Here is a 13,704-nt window from a genome sequence, read left to right on the forward strand (position 1 = left end):
ACTGTATTTTAAAATTATTATATATATATATTTTTTAAAGGAACTCAGTCCGGCTTTAAACTTGCTCTTGAAAGTTGTAATAATGGAAGGTGCATTTTCGAAATTGGGTAGTGCATCATCAGTTTTCCTTTGTCATGTTAGTCATTGCATAACTTAGAGAGCTATTTATAACTTGTCAGAAATGTCCAGATTAACTAGCCCATGTCAGCTAATGTTTTTATATTCTGTATAGTTTTTTTTAGGCCATAGATAATTTTGTAATTTTTTTGTAATTCAAATATCACGAATACACATTCGACATGGCAAAATGAACAGTTTGTGTCATGAACAGTGCTTGTGCCCATAGAAATAGACATGGCGCACGCGCAGGGGAGGGGTGGGGATGTTCCCCAATGCTAGAAGGGGGGCCCCGAGTGAAACATTTTGTGAACCACTGCTATAAGTGAAGCCCACACAACACTGTGGGGTTCATGGTAAGTGGCCCTGAAATGGGGAGGTATGCAAGGGAGGCTTGGGAAATACTCCACAGGGTAGACTCGAACCCAATGCCCCTTTCCCTCCCCAAACACCCTCCCCCATCTCGTCCCTCCCACCCTTCTGTCCCCTCAGGTCCTTCCCAACACCCTCCTCTGTGATCCCCCCCTCAGGCTTGACCTCTGAACTTTCCTTAGAGACAGATAGAAACAAGTCCAAGGGTGATGTGTGACCACAGCATCTGGTCTACCCCTCCTGAGAGCAGGGGTAGGCTACACACTGTGTTGCAGAGCTACTGATGATAATGATACAAATCATGTATTTGTAAGTAAATGCCTGGAGCACTGCTCCCTAACCCTCCCTTAAACAAACCCACTCTGTTCTTCCTATGGTTTTGGTCTTGGTCCTAATTGTAGATGATGTGTGTGTGCTTGTGTACATGTGTTTGTGTGTGTGTGCATGCATGTGTACGAAGGGAACGGTATAGGGGACTAATAGCTTAGAACTTAATTTAGAAACATGCATATTCCTGCTCATCTTGGAGGACACTAGCTAATCACATGGATCCAAAGGAACCAAACTACAACAATTGCCTTGGAGAGAGAGACTGTGTGTGTGTGTGTGTGTGTGTGTGTGTGTGTGTGTGTGTGTGTGTGTGTGTGTGTGTGTGTGTGTGTGTGTGTGTGTGTGTGTGTGTGTGTGTGTGTGTGTGTGTGTGTGTGTGTGTGTGTGTGAGAGAGTCTCTCTCTCTCTCTCTCTCTCTCTCAGGGATGGACGCTAATAGCTCGCCTTAGGCCACAATTTAACTGTCTAACAAGGTTTTCCCCAAAGTGGCCCCAGGGGCATCTTTCTCAAAGACAATCAAAAAGCTCTCTTCACATGCACTGTCTCTCTCTCTCACATACAGTACATACAATACGAGTATTTCATCAAACTTTAATATGAAGACACTGTTTAAAACAAAAAGGCTATTATGATTCCTAAAAATATATGAACACTATACATGGAATACTGAGGCTAGATCAGACCTGGGTTCAAATACTATTTGAAATCTTTCAAATACTTTGGGCTTTTGCTTTAGCCCATCTGGAGCACTAGATTGGCGGGGATTTTATTTGTTCCATTGCAACAAGCAATCTCAATCAAGCACAGAAATAGTATTTGAACCCAGCAGGTCTGGTACTGTGTTTCAAGATGTGTAAGTGCAGCAAACAAGAGAGAAATAGAACTGATAAAGCCCTGGAGACTCTCCTCAGTGAGATTAGGCACTGGCGCTAATACAGGCTAATCTTTGCCACTCACAAAACATGCCACACTGACGCTAACCCCTACCTGAAGCTCATCCTTATAGTCAACACAGTAAGTGCTATAGGTATGCCACGACAAACAACCTTCTATGGGATACGATGGTGGGCAATGCCTTTTTAAAGCATCTAATTGTGTTGTGGAATACATGCTAAATGCATAATTAGTCTTCAGGAAATAGGTAATTACAAATCTGTTACTTCCATGGAAGCTATGGTCACCTCCTGTAGCAAGCATATAAATGCACTATATAATGACAGAAATGACACATATTTTCCTCCTAGTACATAGTAAAGTGTGGAATGTAACAGCAAACAACACTAATTTGGGGTAAGCAGCTGTGAGTGCAGTAATGGAGCTCTGGTGGTGGAGGTTACAATAGAAGCTAAGTGGCAGAAAGTACCACAAAGGGTTCTGGCTGCCTACACACCGTCCAAGAAATATGCACAAGGTTACAAGTTTAGTAGCTGTCATTGTTCAATTGGTAACGTACATGCGCACACACACACACGCACACAAACACACCCATCTGGTGAATTGTACACATACAGAAACCCAAATCAACCCGCTCACAAGATTATAATTTCACCATTACATAACTCTTTCTCTCTGTCCCCCATCTCTCTCTCTCTCTCTCTCTGCATCTTCCTCTCTCCTCTTTCTCCCTCTGCCCTCTCTCTTTCTCCTTTGCCCGTTACTTGTTCTCTGTGATTGACATCATGATGACCGCCACCCACAATCTCTAAAGCGTACACTTGGGATATAGCCAGGTGCTACTGAACAAAAGTGAGCTGATGAGGTCAAAGTTCAATCCCATATTGCACCACATCACACTACACCGCACTACCAGAGTGCGTCTGCTACCATCACTACCAGCCAGTGTATTAGACTAGATGAAGAATCCTGCCCGGATACACTGCATCTATTAAGAGATACTGCCAGTGTGTTTAACTAGGACTTTCTAAAGAGAGAAAGCTTGTTTATTTGACTCAGAGTCAGGCAGCACTGGGGTGCTAGGGATCTCTTATCCCTCACAGCTGAGATAAAGTAGAAGAAATGTACTGTGCTGCAATGTAATGCTAGTCACACACACACATCACACTGACTGAACATATTCCATTGCTCTCAGCGGGGTATTGCCTAGACTCCCCTCAAAAGCTGACGAAATAAAATCAACACAGAGCAGTCCCTAAGCAAACACACTTGGATTCCACTGGGAACCACACTGACACAGACACGTTCTACAGGCTACAGTATCTAAAATACACTGATAAATCAAACATGCACACACACACACACACCACCTCTCCTCATTTGAGTTGAAAGTAGGAGTGAAAGAAGAGCAGACAGGTCGAGTGAGGAGAGACAGTGATACAGGGTTAGAGAGAGGATAGAGGAACACAGTTAGAGATAGATAGAGACTATACATAGTCATATGTGGATGTGTGTGTGTTGTGGTGCAACGCCTCAGTGTGGAGGATTAGCTCTCCTGGCCCGGGCTTTGAGTAATCTTTCCCCCAGTTACATAACACTGGGCCATTAGTCAGCAACACACACACACACAATGAAAACATTTTCCTCTCTTTTATTCTGGTCATTCTTCAGGTACATTGACAAACATTTCACCACCACCAATAAAGGTTTGTAGGGATGCTTCTTCACCACAATGAATGATACTCAATGAAAGTAAGTTTGATGTTCCTAACTAAGACAATAATACACTGAACAAAAATATAAACGCAACATGCAACAATTTCAAAGAGTTACAGTTCATATGACAAAATCAGTCAATTGAAATAAATAAATGAGGCCCTAATCTATGGATTTCACATGATATGCATCTGTTGGTCACAGAGAACTTTAAAAAAATGGGCCTCAGGATCTCGTTTTGGTATTTCTTTGCATTCAAATTTCCAGCGATAAAATGCAACTGTGTTCGTTGTTCGTAGTTTATGCCTGCCCATACCATAACCCCACTGCCACCATGGGGCACTCTGTTCACAGCAAACCGCTCGCCCACACGATGCTATACACGTGGTCTGCGGTTGTGAGGCCAGTTGGATGTACTGTTAATGACGTTGGAGGCGGCTTATGGTAGAGAAATGAACATACAATTCTGGCAACGGCTCTGGTTTACATTCCTGCAGTCAGCATGCTAATTGTATGCTCCCTCAAAACTTGAGACATCTGTGGCATTGTGTTGTGTGACAAAACTGCACATTTTAGAGTGGCCTTTTATTGTCCCCAGCACAATGTACACCTGTGTAATGATCATGCTGTTGAATCAGCTTCTTGACATGCCACACCAGGCAGATGGATGGATTATCTTGGCAAAGGAGAAATGCTAACTAACAAGGATGTTAACACGTGTGCACAACATTTGAGAGAAATTAGCTTTTTGTGCGTCTGGAACATTTCTGGGATATTTATTTTCAGCTCATGAAACATGGGGCCAACACTTTACATGTTGCGTTTATATTGTTGTTCAGTGTATAAAGAATGCTGATCATGCTTTGGGAAATGTTGATGAAATGATGAGATGGTGTGTAGATTATGTCAATGATTAAACTATGCATTACAGTATAGATTATGTAAATGATTAGACTATGCGTTACAGTATAGATAATGTAAATGATTAGACTGCACACTACAGTATAGATTATGTAAATGATTAGACTATGCGTTACAGTATAGATTATGTAAATGATTAGACTATGCATTACAGTATAGATATTATAAATGATTCAACTATGCACAACAGTATATATTCTTTAAATTATTACATGATGCACTACAGTATAGATTATGTAAATGATTAAACTAGTCATCACAGTATAGATTATGTAAATTATTAAACTATGCACTACAGTATAGATTTTGTAAATTATTAAACTAGTCATCACAGTATAGATTATGTAAATTATTAAACTGCACTACAACATAGATTATGTAAATTATTAAACTGGACTACAACATAGATTATGTAAATTATTAAACTGCACTACAACAGATTATGTAAATTATTAAACGGCACTACAACATAGATTATGTAAATTATTAAACTGCACTACAGTATAGATTATGTAAATTATTAAACTGCACTACAACATAGATTATGTAAATTATTAAACTGCACTACAACATAGATTATGTAAATTATTAAACTGCACTACAACATAGATTATGTAAATTATTAAACTGCACTACAGCATAGATTATGTAAATTATTAAACTGCACTACAACATAGATTATGTTGGGGATTGCTTCCGTAGAGCTTCAGGAGGCATCGATCCCCTGATCACGCTAGGATTGACTGATCAATGCAGATGCAGGATGCCTCATTCTATTGGCATTGGGACCTCATGCATGACATTCTGGCTATTTGTGTTTTACAGGCCAGAGCAAAGCACGGTGTGTGTGTGTGTGCATGCGTGCGCTTGGCATGAGTGTGAAACAGAGAGCGAAAAAAGCGATAGTTAAAGCGATGTGAAAGAGAGAAAGGGAGTAGAGAGGGGTGAGGAGAGGGAGGAGAGAGACTGTGGGCTTGTTTGAGTGGAAAGGCTGAAGCAACCAACTGCAGACGAAAGTCGAGGAGTGAAGTCGGAGGAGGTGCATCTGCTACAGCTGAAAGTCAGACACTGATGTGGTTTTCCAACAGCAAGGCTTAGTGCAACATGGCAGTGTTTGTTTGACCTGACCAAAATCCATTTAGGATCAAAACGTTGTCAATAAAGCAGTGAATTGGGAGCTTTAACAGTGTGCGCAGGCTTTCTTGTTCTTTACTAACATGGCAGTGTTGCCATTGTTTATAAACGTTTTTCTTTGTAACACGTCTCCAATCCCCATATCACACACTCACAAACTGTAAATATATGTGTGTACATTGTATTATCAATTGGGGAGAGAAAGCCTCAAATATCACATTAATTTGCATGGGTGTAAAGTACTTAAGTAGTACTTTAAAATATTTTTACTTAGGTACTTTTTGAGGGTCTCTAACCTTTACTTTACTATTTATATTTTATACTTTTACTTCACTACATTCCTAAAGAAAATAATGTACTTTTTACTTCATACATTTTCCCTGACACCCAAAAGTACTCTTTACATTTTGACAGGAAAATGGTCCAATTCAAACACTTATCAAGAGAACATCCCTGGTCATCCCTACTGCCTCTGATCTAGCGGACTCACTAAACACAAATGCTTTGTTTGTAAATTATGTCTGAGTGTTGGAGTGTGCCCCTGGCTATCCGTCAATTTAAAAAAAACTATACAATTGTGCCGTCTGGTTAGCTTAATATATGGAATTTGAAATGATTTATACTTTTACTTTTGATACTTATGTACGTTTTAGCAATTCGATTTACTTTTGATACTTAAATATACTTTTACTCAAGTAGTATTTTCCTGTGTGACTTTCACTTTTACTTGAGTCATTTTCTATTAAGGTATCTTTACTTTTACTCAAGTATGACAATTGAGTACTTTTTCCACCACTGTTAATTTGTACATATCCACTGTATACATATGAAACGCGGCAAAGTTGCTTGCTGTTTAGTCACGTCTTTGGTCCCGTTCATGTGGGTCAAACAAAGACACTCTAATGATTGGATGACAAATAGTGCCTCCCACAATGCATGCGATGACTACAAGTTGCAGCTGGTGAAGAGCAACTGCAGAAAATTAAAGTCGACCGCAGTCGAACCTTCATGACCTTTGATCACATGGTTGTTGTTCATGCAGTCAACATGTAAACATACGTCTAACAATTTTTATCCCCATAATGCAACACACTTTGAAATGCTGGTCACCGACTTGAAAAAAGTGATCCGCTCAAATGCGCCGAGAGAGAGAGAAGAAGACAGTGAATGGGGGACTAAGGTTGCAAAGCTACTTGTAATATACCAAATTACTGGAATCTATAGCAATCTATGGCAACTTTGGTAATTTATACCTTAATAACTTGTATGTCTGTGCCCATATTGTCCATGAGTGTTTAATGGATAGACCATATGGTTGTTAATGGGATCGGGGTGTGAACTAAGGTGTTGATGGAAAGGCTTTGTTAACTAGTCCTACAGGCAGAAATTAGCAGTTTGGGAATATAGCTATAGGATTACTAGTAGGGATGCACTGATATGACATTTTTGGCCGATACCGTTATCTGCGTTTTTCCTTGCCAAAAAAACGATACCGATAACCGATATTTAAAAATGTTGCGGCCTTTTTAAGCATTCTAGTACAGTTAAATAGTTAACACACACACACACACACACACACATGAACACAGCGGTCTAAGGCACTGCATCTCAGTGCAAGAGGCGTGCGTCACTACAGTCCCTGGTTCGAATCCAGGCTGTATCACATCCGGCCGTGATTGGGAGTCCCATAGGGCGGCGCACAATTGGCCCAGCGCTGTCCGGGTATGGCTGGGGTAGGCCGTCATTGTAAATAAGAATTTGTTCTTAACTGATTTTCCTAGTTAAATAAAGGTTACACACACACACACACGCACACACTGACCAAAAAGTTATTTTGTTGGCATTTAGGCATGTCCCCATTACCAGTAAAACATAATCAAGACCCATTTCTTTCACTTACTTGCTGTGCTGTTTCGTTGTTCATTTGTTCAGTCGTTTCATTCTCAACCAGGATTTTATCATACACGTCAAGCAGTGAAGTTTCAGCTCTGTCTGTCCGTGGCCTATCCTCCTCGGTGCGCACTGTCAATGTGTCCGTTTCCATCTTGTCCAGCTGTGTATGTAACATTTCACGTAAACCCTGTTTCTTGTCTGCATCGAAGTAACGGTCCTTGTACCTAGCATCGAGCATGGCGGTGACACAGTAGCGGCTCAGAGAGAATGCCACCGAATCACTTGTTCACAGCCTCGAGTACTTTTGTAAGTTTTAACCCCACGGTCTGTCTGCAGTTTTGTTGAGCAGGCGTTTCAATGCCATGACAGAGGATATCACGTCTGCTGCAGACGCAGTTGATTAGCTTATATCTCCAGTCAGTTGTTCAAATGGCGCTAGGAGTGTGTTCATATTTCCAAGTTTCAAACATGTTCTCAAATGCCATTGAAATGGCAGCAGCAGAGAACCAGCACATTCTTGAGCATGCAATACGGCTTTCCTCAGTAGGAAATCCTCGTCGACCCACTGTGCTGTCAGAATCAGCATACTCATGGGGCTGACATTGCTGGTCCAAATGTCCGTTGTGAAGCTAATAGCAGTGACGCCCAAAGCAAGTAGCTCATATATGTACATTTCAACAATACTGTGTAACTCCATTGGGGCAACATCTGAAAAATAGTGTGTACCGGGGCTCGACCAGTCGGTGAAAGCCAACATTATCCACGACAGAGGATGGTTGATTGTCAAGGGCAATGAATTCCATTATCTTGGCAATAATGGATTTCACCTTTGAGTTGTTTCGCTGAAATGTTCTTACTCTTTCAAATGAGTGCTCGACTTGAACTTGTTTAGTTGTTGGAAGTGTGCGCTTAGTATTTTTCTGCTTTTGTTCTGTAGCTCTGTATTCTTCGTGGCGTCATTACATCATCTACTTACGTTATATAGGTATGCATGTCAGCTTTGACATCGGTTTTGCACATTGGCGTTAAACTAGACATTGGGCTGATGCCGATTTTGGCATTTTTAGCTAATATGGTCTGATTTCGATATGCTCACCGATATATCATGCATCCCTAATTACTAGACTGAGATTTCTGTGCATAGGATGACCAGATTAAATGAATGTAATGACCTTCACTTCAATACCTTCAGAGAGTATTTTTCCCCAACACAAAACAGAAATAGGGTGCACACTGGAGGACAACAATGTTTATCTTTGCGTTCGAAGTGATACCTACAGAATCACCAGTATAGTTATACTGCACGGCTTTGTGTTATGTTGATAATAAACATCATAGAAGAAGTGGCATCATTCCTTTAGATTTAATATCTCCGATCCTCCTCTTTCTTTCTTTCTTTCTCTCTCTCTCTCTCTCTCGCAATCTTCCTCTCTCACATTTCCACCACACCTCAGGTGAAGTGAAATGGTAGGTGAGGGTTAATTAAGGTTGTTATAACAGAAAAAACCTTAACGTTAAGTTTAGGCATTCATTCTGACTGGTTGTCAGGGTTAAGGTTTTGGATAAGGTTAAAACAGGAAAAAAATAAAACAAGTGCCTAGCACTGAGTTAAATAAAGGTTAATATATATATATATTTTAAAGCACTAGGATTGAACCCGCAATCCTCAGAGCCGAAGCGCACAGTTTAACACAATGCCCTAGTAAGCTGCGAGCCTACTAGCTGGTAATACGTGCTCACGTTACCCCTAGTGGATGGTATTGAAGGCATCTCCTGACGTCCTGTGGACCTGGACAAATGTCGAATACTGAAGTCTATCTGGTGTGATCTCGCTGCAAATAGCCCACCTCTGACCCATGATCCATCCTCCTTCTGCCCTGGACTAAACTCAGTGGCCTATACCATCTATGGGAGGGTTAGCCTGGGTAATAGTGGCTTCAGCAGCATAATCTGATCAGCAATACAAAGCACAAGACTCAGTCTATCTCACTGAACACACACACACACACAAACAAACACATAGGAATAAATCGTATGAGGTGTACAAAATTGGATTGCATTGCAGTAGATTGTCATTGTGTGTGTGTGTGTGTGTGTGTGTGTGTGTGTGTGTGTGTGTGTGTGTGTGTGTGTGTGTGTGTGTGTGTGTGTGTGTGTGTGTGTGTGTGTGTGTGTGTGTGTTGGTATGCATTTGTGCATGTAGCCTAAACACATATATACACATATATATATTATTAATTTAAGTGTGTTTGGCCATGTTTATTAGGCCTATGCATGTATTCCCATATCTGTGAGAATGTATGTATGTGATCATGTGCACTTGCATGGAGGCATCATTGTGTTTATTATAATGAAGGTATGTTTTGGGGGGTTCACTGTGTTTGTGTGTGTGGAGGTAGGAGTGTACAGTAAAGTGCAGGTGCAATGCAAAGGTGCACGTGGTTCCTGAAGCCCCCTGACCAAACACAGGCCGAATCAAACTGAAAAAACGAATCCATCTGCACCAATATGATTCTAGAATGTGAATTGATTTGAGGTAAGGTAAAGAGATGCAAAAAAGATGCAGAAAATAAACCAAACATTATTTAATTTGAATGGACAATGTTTGTTAATTAAAGAAGTAGGCTGTTTGATTATTAGAATGATTGAAAAACAAATTTCAGTGATTAGAGAACTTGTATAAACCAATTATTAGTGATAGCCTGGTCAACAAGATCAAAACGGGCTTGAAGTTATTTAATTGGCAGTAAAAAAGAAATCAGGAGAAGGTTCACTTGGGAAACTAAATGCTCGGACCCCAAACATTAAAATCTAAGAATGAGTTCATGGAATCAAATCAGGGAAATAAAAATAACAGCTATTAACAAGAGCACATAAAAAACATTTGACTTGAGCGCGTTCTTATTTTTTTAAAATGTTTTAGGGCAGTTCTGGTTGGGCTTTATGCTAATTGTTTCAGAGGGTTTCCAACATGCTTGACCTTGAATAACGTATATTTAGCCTAATAGTAGGCCTATAACAGCCGCAACAATGAGATTTTTTTGATAACCAACTTCTCTATGTTTCACCAAACAACGTTTTCTTTCTCCCTTGTTTGGTTGTGATTATTAGTCTAGCATATGCTACATCATCGTCCGTCAGTCAGTCGGGATAGGAATTTTGGCAATTGCTAAATGATAATTAAACAAGACATATTGTGGGGCCCTCTATTTTTTTTATAACCTCGTGGATGGGAGTGCATTTCTCTGTGAGCAGCATAGACTCCACAGGCCGCAAAGGTTGGGAGAGGGGCCGCCCGCGCACACTGATTTAATCATATCCGACAAAACCCTTTGGGGCGTGCAGAGAGAGAGAGGAAGACTGGGAGGGAGAGAGAGCCTCTTTTACCCACCACGGCTATAAAGTAAAAGGTTAATGCAAGGAAGCGCTTGACTTTCAAAGCCAAATACCATTAGCTAGCAAGGGACACCATAATAGTCACGAAAAAAAAGAGAAAAATACTGTTAATATCACAAAAGTGTTGTGGCCTAAATTAATTATGTTAAATAGGCTAAATATTGACTAGAATATCTAGAACTTCAACAATTGGCAAAAATGAACAGGGGAATAATGTAATAATAATAATAATTATAATAATAATTTGAATGCTATTATTACAACAGCAATTTCTGTATGCACCATCCCATGTTTTCTATTTAATGATGACAAACTCAAATTAAGCTACCCGTTGATAATCAATGATTACCGTTAAATTGCCTATAATTCAGAAGTCTACAGTTTAGTTCAACCTCACTTCATTATTAACATAATGATGTTTTATTATAATTTCCGATTATAGGTATACAACGTAGAATTAGTATGTTGCCTGAACAACAGCGGCAATAGCCTACCTCCCAGTGAGGCTATCACCTGTCTTTCATTAAAAAAACAGATTATAGGCTACTTTTATGTAATGATAATAATTCCTGTAGGCTTAGTTTCTTCATGGGTTATATTTTTAGTGATTGTATTTATTTTACAATTAATAAGTTATAGGCTATAGTGATCATCTTAATAACACTATCTATGTAATTTGCCCACAATTAGTAATCATAGATACGTTAATTTGTTCAATTATTGGGCAGAACTGCATTGCCACTGTTTTGCCATTCTGGCATAATTTGTAGGAGATGTAAAACAGGGCTACTATTCAGGATTAGCCTTTGATCTAATGCACATGATTGGGACCGGGAGAAAGAGGGAGAGCTGTGGAGTGAACTTCCGTCTGGAAGACGGGGGTCAGTTCTTTATCGCTCACTCTCTCTGGTGTATGTGTGCGCGTGTGTGTATGTGTTGGACCTGGGGGGCACTGCATTTCGATGCTTTCGGCGCGGTGCGGCGCTTGACTGACGGAAATGGGTTAGTAGAGCGCATAACACGTTGGAACACAGAACCTCCGCGCTTGGCCCTAGCACCATGGAGGTCTGGTACACACAGCCTATACCTGCTGCTCTCTGAGAAAATAGTTGTTTCTTTAAATCATCACTGGCAATAGTTAATGGCAATGGCAAGAGAGGTCTTCACGCGCGCCCATTTGTTTGTAGTGAGTAGAAGTTCCTCCAAACTAGTGGAGTGTGGAGTTAACTCAAACACTGTAACTCACTTAATGCAAGGTGTTTGATGGACCACACACACACACACGAAGATCCGAACAGGCTACAATAATGACAATAAATGGCCATGTTATCCTCACACTTGGGATAATAGTCTGACTGAGGCTGTATGAGCAAGTTAGGCTGAAAAAACGTCCCGAGTAAGTTTACACAGCCCACACACAACATAACTACAGTCCCGAATGGATGTGTGGAATACCAGTGTGATGTGAGTGAGTGGATGTGAGGGATATAGCGGCCGGGCGCCACGCGCGCTCCATGGCCAGCTATTTAAATGAGCTGTCAAAAGCAGTTGGATTCTCCTTACCTCGCATAGTGGTTGTGGTGCGATTCGCTTCCGAATGCAGCAGTCATGAAGAAACAAACATAAAGACTTAAAAAAGCAATATCCTCGGGCAAAAAAACAATGTTAATATTCGGCGTCGTCCACGTTCATTCAAGGAGTGTTTTTTATGTGCAAAAGCATTCCAGTCCAGAACGGGCTCGAGCTTGGTGACGCACTGGGCAGAGCGCGGGCGGTGGAGTCTGGAGCCGTAGTCGGACGGTTTGAGTCGTGCGCGCAGCGAGCATGCGAGTTTTCACATGACATCTGCGTCTGCACATCAACCCGAGGTTTTCACTGTTTCCCCCCGGCGGAGGGGAGAGCGCTAGAGGCTTACAGGAGCAGGGATTGGACTAGCACTTTCTGCTCCTCCCACTCTCGAACGTCCCCAATGAGTGTGAGTGTAGTAGCCCATACGAAACAGTATCCGTCTGCGCGTGAGGGCACTGTCATCTGTAACGCACATACATAACAGTGAGGATAAGATATATCATCCTCCCAAATAAATTGTGTTTACAAACAGTTAGTTTGCCTACAATAACACATAACCTAACTATCTAACGGCCATATGTAGAACCTACTGAATTGTAGTCAAAAGATGGAGCGTTTGGGTTAAGTCTGTCTACATGAATACGTTTTCTTTAGAGTTGACTATGGAATGCGGGGGAAATCACACGTCTCTAAGTTCACAGACAGTTTGTAGTCAAAGCAATAGTTTACAGAAATGCTTTTTGAATTTATAGGCCTATACATATCTTACAATCAGGTATAATAGCCTAGGCCACACCAGTTAGATGAGCAAATCTCGAAATCTTTCAGAATGGGGATTTGATAAATGGTTGTATCTAAATAGTTTATTGATACACAGTTGAACACTCTCTGGTAAATATTTAAAATATTTCTTGGATGTTAAACACTGTAATGGCTGTGAATTAAATAGTAGAACAGAACCATGGAAAAATATATATTTAAATAGGCTATTCAATTGGTAATCAGTAACATTTTGATGTTCAAATGCTTATTTAAGTGTCACTGAGAGGATGACATTAGGCTACATGTCTAATGTTTCTTCTGCAAAGCACATACAGTGGTTCCCAGTGCATATGCCCAGGATGAGTGTGTTTATTTACAGAGCAGGAGAAACTGACAAACTATATGTACAAAACAGAATAAGAAACAGGATGATGAAAATAAGAAACATACATTGGGGATAACTGAATGTCATTCAAATCATACTAGCCAAAATAACCAGGGCTCAATCCTTAACTGGCAGCATGCCAACATTGCCCTGTCTGATCAGGACAGAAATAAAGGAGTTTAAATACACTTTAAAACATGGCCTTCATTTGGACC

General features: G+C 40.6%; 1 protein-coding gene across 1 annotated transcript in view; it reads right to left on the minus strand.

Annotated features, from left to right (window-relative positions):
* Positions 1 to 12,516, minus strand: part of LOC120052530 (nuclear receptor ROR-beta-like) — a 38,282-nt gene extending 25,766 nt beyond the window's left edge. The window contains exon 1 of the mRNA XM_038999535.1: positions 12,337 to 12,516. Within this exon, the coding sequence (XP_038855463.1) occupies positions 12,337 to 12,343 (7 nt within the window). The 5' untranslated portion in view covers positions 12,344 to 12,516. The remainder of the gene's footprint in view (positions 1 to 12,336) is intronic.
* Positions 12,517 to 13,704: the final 1,188 nt, after the last annotated feature.

The sequence above is a fragment of the Salvelinus namaycush genome, chromosome 1 (assembly GCF_016432855.1).
Source record: "Salvelinus namaycush isolate Seneca chromosome 1, SaNama_1.0, whole genome shotgun sequence".
In the NCBI taxonomy this organism is placed as follows: domain Eukaryota; kingdom Metazoa; phylum Chordata; class Actinopteri; order Salmoniformes; family Salmonidae; genus Salvelinus; species Salvelinus namaycush.